Here is an 18,807-nt window from a genome sequence, read left to right on the forward strand (position 1 = left end):
CTTAAGCAACTGAGAACAACTGATAATTACAGCTCATATAATGGTGGCTGCAATTTTCCTCAGCCTGTATCCACCCATATGTGGATGGGATGTTTTTTAAGCTTACTTCCTGACATCTAATGCTGATGATTTGTAGTGTTTTGCCACCAGTGGGGAAACACGACTGCCACAGGTGAGATCTCTTTATGTCACTGTCAATGATGTCATTCTTTCGAAATCGTAATGACTCTTGACACACTCACACTAATAACATTTTTTTCATTCTTTTCAGGCAACATAGTTACCGTTGTCAGGAAATCCTGCTCCATATGAGGTGTTGTCAGGTGATAATAACCTGCTTTTTCTTTCTGAGTATATTTCTGTCAACTGTCACTGCAATCAATCATCCCTGAGAACCTGGCAATCAAAAAATTCCTGCAGACAGGACAATAAGTCAGGAAGCTGGGACTAAACAGTCAATGTGCAATTATGGTGATTCCATAGGATATACAATAAGAGACGCCACTGGAAGGAAGGCAGGGAAGGGCAAGAGATCCACACACACAATGAGACATTGTGCAACTAAGAGGAAGAGACGACTGATGATTCATCTTCATCTGTGTGTGTTTACACCCATTTGCGTTTGGTCGCTTTTGGCTTGCACAAGATTGGCATTTGCAGCATCAGGTGAAAATCATATTGAATTCTGATCGACCAGGTGTAAATCCTGGAAATGTACCATCATCATCTAGCAATCGAGATTAATTCTCTTCATTACTCTTGAAACCAGGAAGTATTGGTAGTTTTCTATTGCTGCTTAATTATCAACATTAGATCAGGAAGTAGTTGACGTCCATGCGTCACCTAAGAAAATATGCATCAGTCGAAAACAAACATTGAAAATAAGGCTGCAGGTTGCAAACTGAAGGAAGGAAGGAAAGAATGACAGAAAAGAGAAACAAAGACAGAGAGAAAGACAGATCTAGTTTAGTCTAAGGAAAGGCAGAAAGATGAAAATAAACAAGGGACAGAGACAGTCCACATCTAGCACTCTCGCCCTGCCAAGGTCGGACCCTCGTGTTCTGTGTGTCTCTGTGACTTTCAGACAGGAGGAATGCCTGACACCTGATTGTTTCTGTTTCCCGACAGACCTGCATGTTTCATCTGACGTGTTATTTACAGGAACGTGCCTTAGACAGAAACTAGGTACAGTATCTGTGACATAGCCTTTTAAGGTGGCACAGGGGTGAGGAGTCCTTCTCCGTCTACAACACGACATCACAGGATGACAAAACAATAAAATAATAACACAAAACAGCTGTTTAAGTGTCAGGGATCACACAAACATCCTGTCATATCACATCATCGCACATGCTCACTCATAGCACACACTTACTCATACATCAGACATACACGGTCATCACTGTTATACATTATGCGAAACCATTTGACAGCCTGAAGAAGCGGACACAGCGGATGACATCACATGCCATAGATCTTAGAGAGGATCTTTTTTCATCTCACCCTCGGGTCTGTGCTCAACCTGATATTAATCAGTTAATGAAATGGGTTTTAAAAGTTGTACTAAGAGCCCCAGTAGTAATTTTCTCAAATTATACATGTTAAATGATATGTTCACATTTTTTCAAGTCTATTTTAAAATGATATTGACATGTCAATATGTACATCAGAAGGGTTATTCGTTGCTGTAATCATTCCTCCTGCCCACAGCAGCCACGAAGAGATGCCTTCCTTGAACAATTTCAGTGTCAGTGATGAAGGACGAAGCCTATCGTCTTCATTCAGGGTAGTTTATGCCTTAATGACTGACTTGAAACCAGACACACAAGTCAAGCTCAATGTGCTCTAACCATGACAGATTTTCGGCTATTTTGATTCTTTTTGAAAAACGGTAATGTGAATGGAACTTGTTGGATCTCTATTGTATCAACACCGAAATGGAAAATCTTTTCAATGGGCAGGAAAATGGTTATAATTCATTACAGTTTGTCCGGCCATTATAAATCTGGGTCTATAGCCTCAGGCCTTGTTTGGGAATAGGCCTATTGATGCATTTTAAGCCCGACCAGGAAGTGCCGCAAACACCAAAATGCGTCACCCTACCTTAAATCCCACTGGACAGACTTTCACCAGTTTAGGTGTGCTTGCTCTTGGGTTGAGTATTAACCGAAATCTGGAGAGCCATATTGATTGGTGCAAGTGTGAGGGGCCTATCGCTATCCACTCATAGCTCAAGATGCTTTGAGCAATCCTGACTAAACTCACTGGAGACATCCTGCGCCAGCTCCTGGACAACATTGGACAAAATTACAGTCAGGGTTGACTTGCTCTCCAAGCACGACACTGTATCACTGAAATTTCTCCTCCCAGAACTTGTGCAATTCAGCGCATGACCAGAACGGGTGAGTTAAAGTCCCATCCTCTGACACGGCCAAGCCCCTGCATCCAGTTTTATAATCTAATCTCCTCCTGGTCAACATTTCCTTAATGCACAGACATGACAGTGTTCTAATAGTATGCATGATTCTGAAAATGCTGAACTATTACTTCAAATTCATCTTTTTACTAATTCCTTTTGCAGAACAAGGTTTCATAAGGTCTTTTAAACACATGATCACGTAATAAAATGAACAGCGTCACCATGCTGATATTGCAATATTTATTTGTCCGCTGATAATTGAAATTAAGAAATCACACACACACTCATGCACTGATGCAGACAGTTACCACCCATTTGTCATTCATAGTAAGGAGCTGATTACCTTTGTCACACACAGACCTTGGTATCAGTGTCCCAAGCTTTCTCACACATCGCTCTAGTGACTAACAAGTTGCAGTTCCCCTGTAACATGCCAGTTATTTGTTGAAAGCTTTCCCATGTTAGTAAGAGGTTGTCTCGAGCTCTCATACCTTGACACGCCTTGCATATCTGTCATATCTGGTTGCTCAGCCCTTTCACTCAATTGTCTCTGCCTTCCACATTCAATAAGTTGCTTTGGAAACATTAATTGGAATGACAAACAAACAATTATCAAAGTAATGAGTTATGGTTTATTTATCTATGTGAATGAAATGAGGCACCTGTTTCCTTTGTCAGCTCGCACAAGTGGAAACAGATGACACAGGTGCAAGTGGAGCAGCTTTAAGTCATAAACACTCTTACTTTGTACCAAAGCATGAGTGCTAACTACAGGCATGTGATTTGTAACAATTCAGTCGATGAACTCCCGCTTAGAAAACCTCTTTTCCCTTTCAAAGAATAGAACACATGCTTCTCATTTCATCTCTCCCAGGACATCTAAGTGAAATGACATGTTTGTGTTTGTTGGAAAGCTCTGTGAATCAGTCTCCACAGGGATCCAGAACTTGGCAGGACAGACGCAGGATACCCGGAGACTGATTGGGAGCACATTCAGCAAAGCGATGCTTAATTGCCATCCAGAAACAGCACGTAACCTTGATGTCAGCTATGTGTGTGCGTGTGCGTGTGTGTGTGTTTGATTTGTGGGCGTCCAGCTGCCCTCTGCTTCACATTCAGACTCGCTCTTCAAGATCTCTTAGCCAAGCTCTTCAATGGAAGCAACGCCTTTAAACAGAGTGAAGATGCTGATGGAAAGAAAGTATGTTAGTCAGTATTTAGTCAGTATTTTAGGTGTGTGTGGACATGTTACATGTCCATGTCCCTCCGGACGTCAACTAAGAACTATGTAAGATGTTGAGCCATGATTAGAAGTTTCAGTAGTAGTCTCTGAAATTTGCTGGATTACCCAATGAAACTCTTTTGTAATTTTATCTCCATGGGGAGGCTGTCACATTAAGGAGAATGTTTTGTTGTCATCATAACCGTAATTTGTTTTTCCTTTTTACTCAAAAGGAACTCAACTACCGTGCTGCCACATCATGAAACTTTATCATCAAAAATCTTTATCATATGATTTGGGGAATTTATCAGCTTTACCAGAAAATTTATTTGCTGTAACTGTGTAACTTCCAAGAATTTGCATATTAAATATGTTTTGAAGAGGATGCCATGTGCGCATCTATTAAAATAACATGATAGTGAAGTCAAATCCTCATTGACACAGGATTTCATCTGTTTTCCAGCCAAAATATTTGATCTTGCAATAGAATAGCTGCAGTTATGTTTGGGCACTCACATCACTGGGGGAAATAGTTGGTCTGGTTCAATACAGTAATAAGTACAGTGACTTTAACCTTTAACCAAAGCCATGATCACCTTTATTCACTCAAAAAACTGCTGCCTATCAACAAAATTCAGGCAGCCATTACGTTTGCCATCACAGTGTATTTGGGAGAACAAGTTAATGATGTACAAATATCATTTCCAGGAGTCAATGTTGATTTGCTGATAAAATGTAGACTATATCAGCACCATGTCAACCACTGACCGTACATGCCGGGATCATTTTGCCTGTCTGAAGTCTAAGGGGTTGAATTTTTTATGATTTGGATGCAGAACAGGGACCGACAAAAGTTCCAGAGCTCACCTTTTTCTCTCCATGCTTTCTATGCTTTATCTTCAAGTGAGTCAAGGGGGTAATAACTGTCTTTTTTCTGTCTAACTATCCCTTTGCTCTAAGTTGCAATTATGGGCCGCTTTGAAAGATTCAGCCTATCCCTCACTGCATTCTTTCTTAAAAATGCAGAAGTCAGCCTGCAGTACTGTAGTTTACAGTACAAAAATGAAACTGTCAATTTAAATTTGATTGCCAGTAAACTCGTAATTGTAAGAGAATCTCAGAGAAGATACTCAGTGGCATCTCTTTTTCCACCTGTCCTTGCTTTTCCTTATTTTTTCACGCTTACTGACAGACTCTGCAGGCAAACGTCTTGACATTTAAAGCCTTCTGAAACTGGAATACATTGGTAGTTGTCAGTTTTACATCCCTGACTCATGTGGCCTCTTTGAATGACTCTTGAGAACAGTTTAAAGAGAAGTTCCCTTTTATTGTAAATAGATTAGTGGTGGAAAGTATTTGGATGCTTTACTTAAGTAAACATAGCAATACCACTGTAAAATACCTCATTTCACGGTGTGTATTTTGCACACACTGTAAAATTCAGTGTGTGCAAAATACACACTGTATTTACACACTGAAAGTCCTGCATTCAAATTGTTACTGTGAGTGCATTTTACTGAAAATACTTAGGATGTAACAATTAAAGTACAATTAAAGTATTAAGAACTTTACACTATTATGTTTTATTTTCATTAGATGCATTGATAAGCATTTCACTGATGTAGGTAGTCAAGTTGGATCTACTTTGAGGCATAATATACAGTGTATACTGTATGTGCTATGGTTTTAGTGCCATAATAATACAATTTTAGATTATATAAGCTCAAATTTGTACTTAAGTACATTACTTGGTTGTGTTGTTTGACTGCGTATGTCAGTAATAATAAAAATAATTATGTTTCATTTATGTATTATGTAATTATGTATCATTATGTGACCAGATGTTACAGTATTACACCATCACTATTTAACAAAACCTGCTGAATTAAGAATTACAAACAAGGAAAATACAGCACTCAGTATCACTAGATGCATTGCATGCATCTAGTGTGACTTTTCCACTGAAAACACAACAGTGAAATCAGTAATAATGAGTAACAGTATCAATGAGAGCTTCCTTGTGGACATGTGACATGAGCACCATGTTTGTCACATCTACAAGTAACTACTTGTTCAATGCTTTTCTCCAGAAATCTGCATAATGTCTGTCACAGGGACCTGTGACCCTCCCCAAACAGAAGCTGCTGCAAAGGTTTCCATGACATGCGTGATATGTTGTCACAACATGTCAGGTGACAACGGTCTCTCCACTCCAAGCATGTCATTATGGCGCAAAAATATGCTTCCTCGTGTTTTCTTTGATTGTAACAGACGGATGTGTCCATGCTGTCATAGAGGTGTTTAAATGTTACTCACACTGGGGTTATGAACACAAGCCCATCATTTTCTTAAAGTCAAGCTCCTCAGATTACAATAGAAGAATCTCCAAAATAATGGTATAATGTCATCCTTATCTTACCTGGGGCTGTGAATGTTTTTAACAAACCAAAGAAGAAGACATTTTGGAAAATGTATTTATTTAAATTTATCTCCCCCCATTTCTTTAATGAGCTGCTAAGGCTACAGATCCCCTGCAATATAATCTAGTACAAGTCTGTCTACTTTTATGTGTTAGCGTGTAACTAAGTACATTTACTCAAGTACTGTTCTTAGGCACTTGTACTTTACTTGAGTATTTCCATTTTTTACATCTTTGTAGTTCTACGTCTCTTCATCTTGGTGAGAAACATCACATTTTTTACTCCATTACATCTCTCTGACAGCTTTAGTTACAAGTTACTTTCCAGGTGACAATTTTCATATCCTTCATGTCCAGTGAAACCCACATATCTCCACCTTTCTGATAAACTTCAGGATTAAGTGTTCCTTTATAAGCAAACTGTCCTCCTTTCTAAAGTTAAATAAACTAAACACAGATGATGATGTTCCTCATAATGAATAAACATGTCACCCAGTGGATGGACATACAATACTTGTAAGCTGGATCAGTTCCATCATTAATTCTTCTGTCTTTTCATGCAGTTTGTTGACAATAAGAAAAAACAGAGGCGGTTGAATCTTTTTATTATTGCTGTAACAGTGCTCACACATTAAATAACAACCAACATAGCATCAAATATAACAGACAGACAGTCTTCTGACATGTTGGTGTAGTTTTTGAATATTTATGTTATGTGTGTACAAGTCGTGTACACAGTTGATGACGTGGCGGTTGAGGAAACATATAGGAAACCTTCAGCAGTTGTTTGCACGTTTACAGTGAATGAGTCATCGTAGGCTGGAGGCCGCGAGTAAACAGCTTTAGTCTGAAGGGGAGTCAGCAGGTGGAGGAGGTGAAGGTGGGAGTGTGAGACAAGTGGAGGGGGAGTGGTGGGAAGTGAAGTGAAGTATACCTGAGAAATGACAACTGGTTTCTGTACAGGATGTAGTGCACTCACCTAGAACGTATGTATTATACAGGAGTACATTTGGAAGAGTTTCCATCGTTTAGAAAAGCATCATAGATTTAAGATCAGGCTTTCAACACATTAAGGTTTCAACCAAGCTGAACCACTGCTGCTGAACACCTGAACAACTTTTTTTGTTTGTTCTCTCATGGTTTCTGTTTGGAGATCTGAGGTATATGTAGCTCCAGATGTGAGTTGTTGTGTTTCACATACTTTTACAGCCGTGAAGTGCAAAGCCTAAGGCATGAGATGCGTCAGATCTAAAGACATGACACTTTAGCACTGAGAGCATGAGCAGCGTTGACGCTTCATCTGTTATTGGGGTTCCAGACTTGTCTGAAAAACCATGTGACTGACAGAGATCCTGTCGGTGAACTGGCAGCTGGCTTGAGCTGCTCTAAGTCACTCTGAGGTGATTTTGTTGTAGCTGTGATGATCACTGACTCACACAGAAAGTGTAGGTAGTAACCAAGGTGCATTTTGTAATTACGCTATTTCAAAAGCACGGAAGTATTTTTGTGTAATGGTCTGATGACACATGAGACCATATTTTGTATTTGTTTATTGTAACTTAGCATTAAAACTACTGCATTGCTTTACATTTGATTGCAAATAATTCCTCATCAGATTTGTTCTTTTTGCTTATTTAATTTTTAAACTTTCCTTCGCTTTTATCTGTCCCATTGTTAACCTTGCACTCCATGTCAACTCATTTGTTCCAGCACTTTTTTAGCTCTTTGTTTATCTCCAAAGGTTTTCATCTGTACTTGCTCAGTGTGTAACCTTGATTTTATTTACACATTAACCTGGGCAGTTAATGTATAAATAGATTTCAATACTAGTGCCCTTTGCTGATTTGTAACATCTCCCTGATGTCAAGTTCCTGACAGTGAGCGTGTGTCAGTGTCTTGAGATAAGATGAGGATATTCATGATTTATGATCAATAAAAATACCTTCCTGCTTCTCCCAAACCTGCTGCATGTCGCTGACTGACACTGTGCTCCAGCAGCTCCTCCCAGTGGCAGCTTAGAAAACATATAAAATACAGTGGGTCACAATGTTTTGTGTGTGCGTCATTTTTTCCCCTTTGGAAACAAGAAACAGTCAAGACGGTTGAAAACAGAAACACCAACATTTCTGTGGGCTGACTAATATTTATGAATGGGTCGCAATAGTAGTAGCAGCAGCAGCGGCTGGGGAGAGGAGCTGGGTGAGCCGTCTCGTCACTGCCTCTCTTACGCACCACTTGCTGGACAAGCTTTAGTGTTGCACAATAGACACAAACACACGCGTGTATGCAGAGTGAATCAGGGGTCCCTGTGGAGACATTTAAACACAAAACCACAGATTGTTTCAAAAAAAAAAAAAAGTCTGACTTTCTCTTATTTCTCAACAAATGATCATGACAGGGATGATGATGATGGCGATGATGACAGAGGAAAATTACTGACCAGCAGTGTTGGGTGTTTCCATTAAAGCCCATATTGTCTATATACATTATATTAAATATACACATTGCAGAGGAACATAATCAGAAAGACACAAACATCTGGAAAATGACTTCAAAAATCTCTTTGCATGTTAACAGGTGTCAAAATCCCAACTGCAGAGCAGAGATGAAGGATGTGTCAATTTCAGAGTCAAATTTAGTTATGCAAGAAAAGTATCTTATCTAGTGCTGTCAATCGATTAAAATATTTGATCGCGATTAATCTCATGAATGTCATAGTTAACTCGCGATTAATTGCAAATTAATTGCACTTTTTTATCTATTCTAAATGTCCCTTGAATTATCATTTTAATACTGTTATCAACATGGAAAAGTGGATTGGTTTACTTTGAGCAAATGTTTTTTAATTGAAAACAACAACGTGTAGTGTTATATTTCACACTAACATTCTCACTTTGAGCAGTCATTCACATTTGAACGAATCAAATCTCACAAAATTAAACACTGTCAGTAAACAGATGACAAACAATAAATATTTGGATACATAAAAGCCCCTTCAACAACCCTTTCTAAGGGATCAAAACAGGGTGATAAAAGATAAAGTTACAAAGTGCACATCATTGTAAACTAGGACTCAGGCTTTAGTGCAGTTAAACCATGGCTTAAACTTTCCTCTCTTAAGTTTCCTTTGAACAGCATCCATATGCCATCCATTGTCACCTGTTTTGACAAGGAGGCAGCGGAGAATTCACTTTCGTTCTGTGTTTGGCCATCAAGTGGTATTTCAGACTGGATGTGCTGCGGTGATAATTCAGTTCACACCAACAATACTATATACTAACAACTATCGTTCAGTGAACGCGTTCAGGCACAACACTGGTTATCAATTTATCAGTTTGTCTATTAAATGGTGAAAAATGCCTATCACAAGCTTCCAGAGCCTGGGGGACTTTGTCGTTTGTTAAAAAAAAAACAAAAAAAAACTGTACAAATGCCAAATATCTTCAGCTTTCCGATCATATGAGACAAAGAAAATCAGCAAAAGTTTGGGCATTTTTGCTAGAAAACATAGATTCACTAATTGATTAATCAAATAATCATTCAAGCTCTCTATCCACCAAAAATAAACATCAAGGAATACATTTGTAATGTCATCAATTTGTTAAACAGTCCATAAAGTTAAAGTGGAAAAAACCTTCACAGAGCAAACTGCAACTCTATGAAAAAGACTGAAATACCCCAACCTGAAAAAGGTTACACTTTACCAATAGATACTGTCTTCTATTCAAATGTGCTTCATCTCACCTCACCTCATGTGCAAGCAGTTTTTGAGTGGTCTTTCTTAAAAAAAAAAAAGGTAATATAAATGTAAAAGGCATAGAATACACATAACAATGAATGGACTTCAGATCAGATCAGACCCCAAACTGCATCAAATCTTGTTCTAAAAACTGTTACATCTGACATGTATTTAAGACTGTAGATGTTCCCTTTGAGCAAAAGGAAAATAGGAAACATTGAGCTTCACAAAAGAAAAGCAGATTGATCTCTTATGAAAGGACATTTTGCCTTGCCATTCGTGCCATTTCACATGCAGGCAAAGCATTTAGGAAAGAGAAAGTTTTACCCATAATGAATCACTGAAGAAACAAAGGCTATTTTCTAACTTTCTCCATCAGATCAAAGTGTCCGTGCATTTCCAGTGCTCACATGCAGACACTGAGGCGGACATGTGTGCACAGACATAACATTGAGACAGAAAACATCCTTTTTTTGGGTGAAACCATATGGTTCTATCATGCTGTTGATTCATCCTCATCTCCAGTGCCTCTCTAAGTTTGCCCATTTTAAACCAGTCAACCAACACTTCATCACAGTTTCCATCTTCAGAGTTAACATGCACTCGATGCTGTAGGCATTCACTGTGCTTTTACTGGAAGTGAAGGCATTATAAAGTAAGGTATGTAAGTGTTGGTTCATCCAGTTCAGCAGAGTTTTAAAGAGTTCACTGGGCAATGGGCATCAAAAACAAAAATCTTTTCACCTCCATTGTGTTAGAGTAGGAGGTGAAATCTCCAAATCTGGCCAAAAACAAAAAAAACAAAACTGAAAAGACTTTTTCTTTTCATCATGGTGAACTCTTTATTAAGTTTTGATTGCATTCATTTTATCTGCTCAAAGAAGCTATCAGATTTGATGTCTCCCCTCACTTGTCAGAGCCTGCAGGGAGAAAGAGAAAGAATTTGGTAGATGAAATGTATTTAGTCAGAAAAATGAGTGAAGATAGGAATGTGGGGGAAGGAATTTGCAGAGGCAGGGAACTTGGAGCTTTCACACTGAGTGCACCTGGGTGCACACAGTGGACATGGTTTGGGATCACTTGCTAGAAGGCTTGTCAGAAAGTGTGAAAGTAGCTCCTCAGACTTTTTCAGCACTTCTGAAAAGAGCGTATTGGTCTTTGCATGGTGTCATCTGTTTGGTGTTCGGTAATTGACCTTCAGACGGAAAACCGGAGCCTCTGGACTGGACAGACGTTTGCAGGAATTGTCTCATAGTCACTTCATACGTAATTTTGGTGTGTCATATGATTCCATGCTCAACATTAACTCATTACTCAGGTGCCTCTGTCATCAGCTTCATTGAAGTGGAAGTGAAAATTCCTGAGTCAGAGCTGCAGAAATGTGTTGGCTGTGGGCCTCAAGTAGAGCAAGGCCGGACTTTCAGACAGCCTCTCATAACACTGTAATAGCCTCCTGCTGTCACAATATTGGAAGACTCTCACTTCCTGTTCATAAGGTTGATTAAAATGTCAAAAGGAAAACCACATCTTGGTCAGAGCTCAACCAGAGGAAAGTTACAGGACTGTAAATGATTTCCTTTCTGCAGACCAAAAGACCAGGCTCGAACCCATTAAGCATGACAGTCAGTGAGTATTGAAGGTTGTGGGTGTGGGAAAGCAGCAAACAAAAGGCTAAGTATGAGCAGATGTTTAATAATAAATCGCACTTATCCCGGAGTGAAACAAGCCGGTGAGAACAAAGTGACATTGTGTCACAAGGAAGGTGTCTGATGAGGTTGGAATGTCCAGTGGGCCACCTTACCTGTGATTTCCTCCTTCTTCCTATTAAGATAATGATTCAAAGCCTCAGGTAAAGCCATTATCTGTGGTATGCACGCACACTGAGGGAAGTGGCTCACCTACGGTATGTGCCGATAACACACGTGGGAGAGACACATCTGTTATAACACAGTTTCTCATAGACGCAGCAGATCTGTAGATTTACATGCCCTTTCTAATCTGCGTGACTCAGAGCTTACTGCAGACACCCATAATATTCAGAAACCTGCATGTGGATGTATGGAAAGTAATGACTGGTTGTAACTGCAGGCTCTCCAAAATGAGGTAACTATATACCCTCAGTTCCACACGCAAAGACGTCATGGAACGTATGGTTCGCATGAGAAAATCTGTCCCTCCACATACTTATAAGGCCAAAGAGAGCTGACGCACCAGTGCACACACACTCATCCACAAACACTTCGTTTATTGTAAACCTCCTGGTGCTGTATATCCTATTACTAGTTTTTCCAACTGACTGTTTTTAGGCATAAATGCAGTACTGTGAGTTTCTTTGATTGGTTGTACGGTTTTACAAGTTTATTGTACTCTCCAGTCCCTGTAGAGAGGTAATGCCAGTAGACGTAAATGCATATTTGTAAACCAAAGAAAGACATACTGATGCTGGTCAGTCAGAGATCCGGGAGATCAGTGTTACTTTTCTTTTAACTTTGCATCCTCTGCAACATTTGGCTCATTATAAACATTCTGCAGCATGGTGTATGACAGGGGAGATCCTAATGAATTAAATCCTGCTCTTTTTCTTTGTCACTTTTTTCTTTAAGTGTTCATGCAGTGAAGTAATTTTTTTACGTGGTATAGGACAGAGGAAGCTGCTGTACCCAGTGCAAAATAAAAAACAATAGTTTGTTTACTTAAGATACAGCAGAAGCAATATATAGCTTGATAAGGTGATATGATATATTCATGTATAGATGTACACATGTGCAAGAAAAGAATAAAATCAAGCTGTGCTGTATCAACCTGAAAGGACAGGATTTAATCTATAGGACTAAATATGATTAGCTGGATATACGACAAGTAGCTACTGCAGTCTGCAGTTGTAGTCTATTGTCAGCCAGTGTCCAATATGTTTGCTGCTAAACCTGAGAGGCCATTGTGGAAAAGATCACCAGCTCAAAACTGTAACGGAAACTTTCTGACAACATAACTAGTCCAGGCCCAATGTCAGCCAAAGGCTGCCCTCTAGCTTTCAAAAAAAGGTGTTAGAGAGCTGACCTAGTGTCACCTGCAATATCCAGCCAAGACAAGTGACCCAGTGATCCATGATGACGTAACACAGTGACTCTAAATGGGGCTCAAATAGAGACACTGAAAGCCTCCCACATGCAAGGCTCCCCCTTTGAGGAGAGTTTCCTCTGAGAGAGATTGCTCTGGGTCGTAATGTATTGTTGATGTGGCCTGCACATACTGTGGTACAGACATACATCCCCTCTTTGCTGTTTGAACATGTCAGTTCTACAGGAAACTCTTTCAGTCTATTCCCATTATCATCATTAAATAACATATGTGAATATTCAGCCACAACTAGACACAAAACTAGATGGGGGAAATTAGATGATTTATAGGTTTTTGTATAATAGGAAATGGACAAATTCCTCACTTTTCTAGCATTTGGCCCTAGTTTTTAGTCACAAAACTTGATTGCATTGGCATACTTGTGCAATGTGCCAAGTGTGAAGAGATGCTTCCTATTTTTAGTTAAAGTTACTTTGTGATAGACAGGCTAATGTTGGACTGATCGCTGTGGCAAACATCTTTAGAACAGAAGGCGCTAAATAAGCTGCTGCATTCCATTTTTAACAACCTGACTGCTGACTGTTGACTGAGAAGAATGAGACCCCACCTGACCCGCATGTTGTGTGTGCCTGAATAAAAAGTCAAGTAATCCTTTAAGCCAATAAATACAGGATGCAGACACATAGGCGAAGGACAGAAGTCCTGTCCCCGAAAATATCATGTGGGTGTGGAGAGCGTGCACCCTTCCCATTTGCACTGCAGTGACTCAGCACTATGCTGAAGTGGAGCTTACAATGGAGCAAGTCGGCAAAGACAAAGAATTAAGAGTGATTGAGTTATTTCTTTTCACACAGCAGCCTGTGGAAATATACCACCTGAACCATGTTGTTCTAGGGTGAAACCTGAGAGTATACACCATCAATAAGGTCTCACAGGAGAGCATGAAACTACGCTGGCACTCCTTCATGAGCGTAATAAAACAGGGAAGCTGTCACAGAGCCCCTCCTATGTCATCTACAGGATACAAACGTGTGGCTGTTTGTGGTGATGGGAATAACGGCTTACTTTCTGTCCCCTGTAAAAGCAGCAGTGCTGGAATGTAACTACATTTTCTTAAGTGCTGTACTTCATTACAACTTTTTCTTAGTATTTCCATCTTATGATGGAAATACTAAGAAATGTTGCAATATTTAGTCCACTGCATTTGTTTGACTTTACAGATCAACATTAAACAGTGGATGAGTTGACATTGTTATTCAGTCATTAAACTTATGATCTCGACAACATGTAAAAGCTGCTTACATGTTGCTGAATCAGTAATAATACTCCTATCTGTATTGATGATAGTCTGAAAGGGGCCATTTTGCATTACTAGTACTTTTACCTTTGATACTTTGTGCACATTTTGCTGATGTCAATTCTGTACTTTTACTAAAATGGAGCATTTTTACATCGTAGTTTTGGCAATTTTACTTGCATAAAACATCTCAATACTTCTTCCACAACAACAAGAGGTGGAGACGTACAAAGACAAAACAGGCATCTTATTACAAGACTACAAAAAAAAGACTTACACATTGTTAATATAAGACGGCCGACAACTTTTTGACCCTCATGCACATGCACATGCTCCTATTGTCTATCTCTTGTCTGTCTCTGTTGAAATGCATTGCATTTATCACTCAGGTAACATAAAAAATGTTGTCGCCTAACTAAGCTCCTTGTGGCGAAACATAACAGGAAAGCCACAGTTTGCGAGCGGAGAGGAGACTACAGTGTGATGTTTGTGTTGAAAATAATCAACAAGCACATGATAAAGCATCACTCGACATTCCCCGCCCGTAGCTGGAGGTGTTTTGTGTTTTCAAAGATTTCCATCATGTGTTCATTTTCATGTGAAGCCCTATGGCTTGAAGAACTTTTAAATTCCAGACAAGATCACTTTATTTGAGAGTTCATCTCGGGGATATGGTGTCCTTGGTTTTGTTAACCCTTGATGTGCTGTTTATAGTGAAATACAGCACAGTAGCTCTTGGACACTGTTGAATAGAAGAGGCTCTTAACTTTTCAAGTAAGTGTTGTATTCTCTCTCTCTCTCTCTCTCTCTCTCTCTCTCTCTCTCTCTCTCTCTCTCTCTCTCTCTGTCTCTCTCTCTCTCTCTCTCTCTCTCTCTCTCTCTCTCTCTCTCTCTCTCTCACTCTCTCTCTCTTCTTTGTGAGTGGTCAGGCCTTTATCAAGCAGAGGCTTCTAATTCCTGAAGTGAAATCCTCTTAGGATCTCTGCTCTATTTCGGTTTGGTCTGTAGGGTCTTTTTTGAAATCTCCATTAGACCAAGCTCATTGGCTGGAGAAGACACACGCATGCACACAAAAACGCACACCATCCAGCAACAGATAGCTTAGTGAAGTGATCAAGTGTCGACCAGAGCGAGGTTAGCTACTGACACAAAGGGAGGACTTCACTGTGACTGTGGGAGGTAAGAGAAACTCTACTGATGTCTCTTACTTTTTGGAAGGTAATTGAGTGAAATCAGCTGAAACTTTGTGTAAACAATTAGAAGTTTAGTTTTGAATGGATGTAATAGGAGATATGTTTTTTGGCTTGTATGTTTTTACATAGATTTGAGACTGATTCTGGGGGCCATCTTGATTTTTCATGTGTATAATCTTCCATTGATACTATATAATATTCTGTATCATACGGAAAGCTTTTCAATAATTCTGCTGTAATTTCTTTCTTGTTTTAAAATAATGCTTCTGCACTGAAGGAGAACAAGGGATTCTTTCTCTTGGTGCTGAATTTAGTCACGGGTCTGTGTCAAATTGCGAGTCAGCTGTTTACAAGACTTTATTGTGGTGTCTCTCGCTCACACACATACACGTACAGAATTGAAACGTCTATACAAGGCTTCATTTTCTCATGCTGGAACTAATCACGACAAATCTCCACTGATGGATTTGGGGGTTAGCGAGGTGGCCGCAGAGATCATCAGCCCAGATCAGCATCGTGACTGCACGCAGGAAGGAAGACCACGCTAATTGAAACACTGGAGAAAGGCCAGGAGATGTTGGCTCTGCATACGCCACACATCGGCTGATCCAGACACTGACACCACAGACAATACAAAGCAGTGTGAGACCCAGAGTGCACTGAAGAGTGAGGCAAATGAGTTATACATGTTCGATACATAAATGATGAGAAATTTATGAACACATGAAAATAATAATATGAATATTTACAAGCATTTATTTATTTCTGTTTTTCTTCTTTTAATATCTAAATATACACACACGTGCATTGTTAGCATTGAAATTATTACATTATTGTTGTTGTATGATTTTGTTGTTTTCTTACAGTTTCATGTTTTCAGTTGCCAACCCCATCTGTTCCATCTTAAAACAATAGCAAGCCAGAGAGAGATCCGTTGCAGTTCAGTAATCCTCTTAGACTGCATTAATTTAATTAAGCATCATGAGACTCACTTGGTATCTATTAGCTCTGTCACAGTGCAAAGATTTTAAATCTGTAGCTTAACAATAATCTAATTGAGAACAAGTAGAACAAACAACAGGTCATCAAAGAGATAAAATAATTATTTGTTCAAACATCTGAAGCCCTCATCCTGCAAACCATGACCACATCATATGAACAACCTCCTTTAACTCAGTCTGATTCTCATTTTTTTTGTCTTACAGGTAGCTAACCAGAAAAATGTCTGACAAATTGATTGAGCTGGAGGAGACCGCAACCCACACAGGTGAGCTGACGCATCATTTTCAGACATCACATGCTAACAGAGCAATGTTACAACCTGGTGGAGTCTGTACTTGAGCCTGGTCCATCCATCTGTGAAAACATACGTTTTAGCTATTAGTCATGAAGACATTACTTGTGCCTTTAATAGAAGTGACTTCACAAATAGTAAATCAATAACATTGATTACAGAGCAGTTGGCTGTGAACAAACAACAGGAAACCAAAGCGAAGTAGAGCACAGATCTGTAGAGCTTTGGCAGTTTAACTGGCTCTCTAATCTTCTTTTTCTTACGCAACAGTGGTGCAATTAGTACCCTTCAAGAAGGGTTGGGATGAAGCTTTAATCCTCAAATTAAAACAGGACACAATTCCTACCAATGATTCATTGCTGCATATTGTCATTATACAAAGCAATAAACCAGTCATTCAGCTTGAAATCCCACATATTGTTAATTATGTGTGCCTTGAGAGCAAAGTTCAAGAATGCTGCTTTCTGAAAGCACAGCCAAGTAACTCCTGCTGGACTGGGTCTGAATCGTGTCTGTTTCCAAAAATACTTTCCTGTTTGTTTTTTGTTGTTTCTATCTGCCTTTCTACTGGCTTACTACATAGTCAGAAATATACACCAATAATAATAAGAAATAATGTAGAATCTTAATATTTCTATCTAATTGGCACTTTTCTCGATCTAATGTTTTCTAAAAGCCTAAGAAACTGAGTATGCGTTGCTATTTGCCTTCTTCATAGGTCCAAAAGGAGTCATCAATGACTGGAGGAGGTTTAAGTTGGAAAGCATGGACCAGGAGAACTTGCCTCCTGCAAAAAAGGAACTGCTGAGACAAATGTCATCCCCGAGCAGACCGAAAGATGACTCCAGAGCAAACCTTAACCGCAAGGTACAACCAAACAGACCGCAGCAAAGATGACAAACTGTTACTCTGATGGGCAGCAGCTGCTTTTCCTTGTGATCTTTGGACACTGTGCATTGTATAACTCTCACCTTACATCTTAAATGAAACGTTTGTGATGCAGTTCTAGCCAAGAAAAATTGTAACTTTTGTTTTCATGTCATTTTTTCAGATGAGTGTCCAAGAGTATGAACTGCTTAAAGAGGAGGATGAGGGGTGTCTGAAGAAATACAGAAAGCGGTGCATGCAGGAGATGCATGATAAACTCAGCTTTGGGCCCAAGTTTGAAGGTGTGCATGACCTGGACAGCGGAGAGGCCTTCCTCGAAGTCATAGAGAAGGAGCATTACAGCACAGTGGTAGTCGTCCACATCTACAAAGTTGGGGTCAAAGGCTGCGAGGAGCTCAACAGCTGCCTTGACTGCCTGGCCACTGAATACCCTACTGTAAAGTTCTGCAGGATTGATGCCGTCGCATCCGGTGCTGCCGAGCGGTTCTCGGATGAGGTTTTGCCTACGCTGCTGGTGTACAAGGCTGGAGAACTACTTGGGAACTTCCTGGCCTGCACGCAGCACCTAAACGAGGAGTTCTTCGCCACTGATGTGGAGACCTTCCTCAACAGCTATGGGCTGCTGCCAGAGAAAGAGCTACCTGGCTTGGAAGATGAAGAGGAAAATGATGTAGAGTAAACAAAGAGTTTGGCTGCTGAGGACGATGGGAAGCTGTCTCGGAGGGCCGGCTAGAAAGCTATTAAAGACAATTTATGACATAAGACAAGTTACTCTCTTGGGCTACAGCAACTAGAAAAACCCTAACATCTCCACTATCTCACTAGTGTTTGAAGGATGTTTTCTAAAGGAGAAATTTTACATTCAGTTGGTGAAGAAACCTCGATTTCTCAGATATGGGTGCTGTCAAATATGGATGTGGGTTACAGTAAGGTGAGGAGATTTATTTATTGTTTATTTATGTATAAATATATATCACAAACATCCTCACCACCACCAAAACAAAAGCCAAAGCCATTGAACTGAATTTCAAATACAGTAACTGCAACGTTTTATTTTGTAATAATAGAAATTATGACATGCTGTATGTACTTGTAAAAATGTATTAATTCACAGATTTTTTTGTAGCATTGGATTAGGTTGATCTGTACACAAGTTATTTATAAATCCAGGGTTTGTACAAGTGACATCCACAAATGTGACACAATATTTAAACACATGTATACATGCAGTATTTTAGTGTGACCGTTTTTGGGTTTG

At 39.6% G+C, this 18,807-nt stretch overlaps 1 protein-coding gene across 1 annotated transcript; it reads left to right on the forward strand.

Moving 5' to 3' along the window:
- The first annotated feature begins 15,196 nt into the window (after positions 1 to 15,196).
- On the forward strand, positions 15,197 to 18,807 carry pdcb (phosducin b). The gene is made up of 4 exons (XM_070960961.1): positions 15,197 to 15,353; positions 16,573 to 16,634; positions 17,380 to 17,528; positions 17,713 to 18,807. The coding sequence occupies exons 2-4, from the start codon at positions 16,589 to 16,591 to the stop codon at positions 18,226 to 18,228; spliced, it is 711 nt and encodes a 236-aa protein (XP_070817062.1). The 5' UTR covers positions 15,197 to 15,353; positions 16,573 to 16,588; the 3' UTR covers positions 18,229 to 18,807.

The sequence above is a fragment of the Chaetodon trifascialis genome, chromosome 4 (genome assembly GCF_039877785.1).
Source record: "Chaetodon trifascialis isolate fChaTrf1 chromosome 4, fChaTrf1.hap1, whole genome shotgun sequence".
In the NCBI taxonomy this organism is placed as follows: Eukaryota; Metazoa; Chordata; class Actinopteri; order Chaetodontiformes; family Chaetodontidae; genus Chaetodon; species Chaetodon trifascialis.

What these genes read in the sequence shown, in the direction of transcription:
- pdcb (XM_070960961.1), top strand. Translation starts at nt 16,589, where the DNA reads ATGTCTGACAAATTGATTGAGCTGGAGGAGACCGCAACCCACACAG. An exon ending in GGAGACCGCAACCCACACAG is followed by an intron (nt 16,635 to 17,379) that starts GTGAGCTGACGC and finishes CCTTCTTCATAG; the next exon opens with GTCCAAAAGGAGTCATCAAT. An exon ending in GAGCAAACCTTAACCGCAAG is followed by an intron (nt 17,529 to 17,712) that starts GTACAACCAAAC and finishes TCATTTTTTCAG; the next exon opens with ATGAGTGTCCAAGAGTATGA.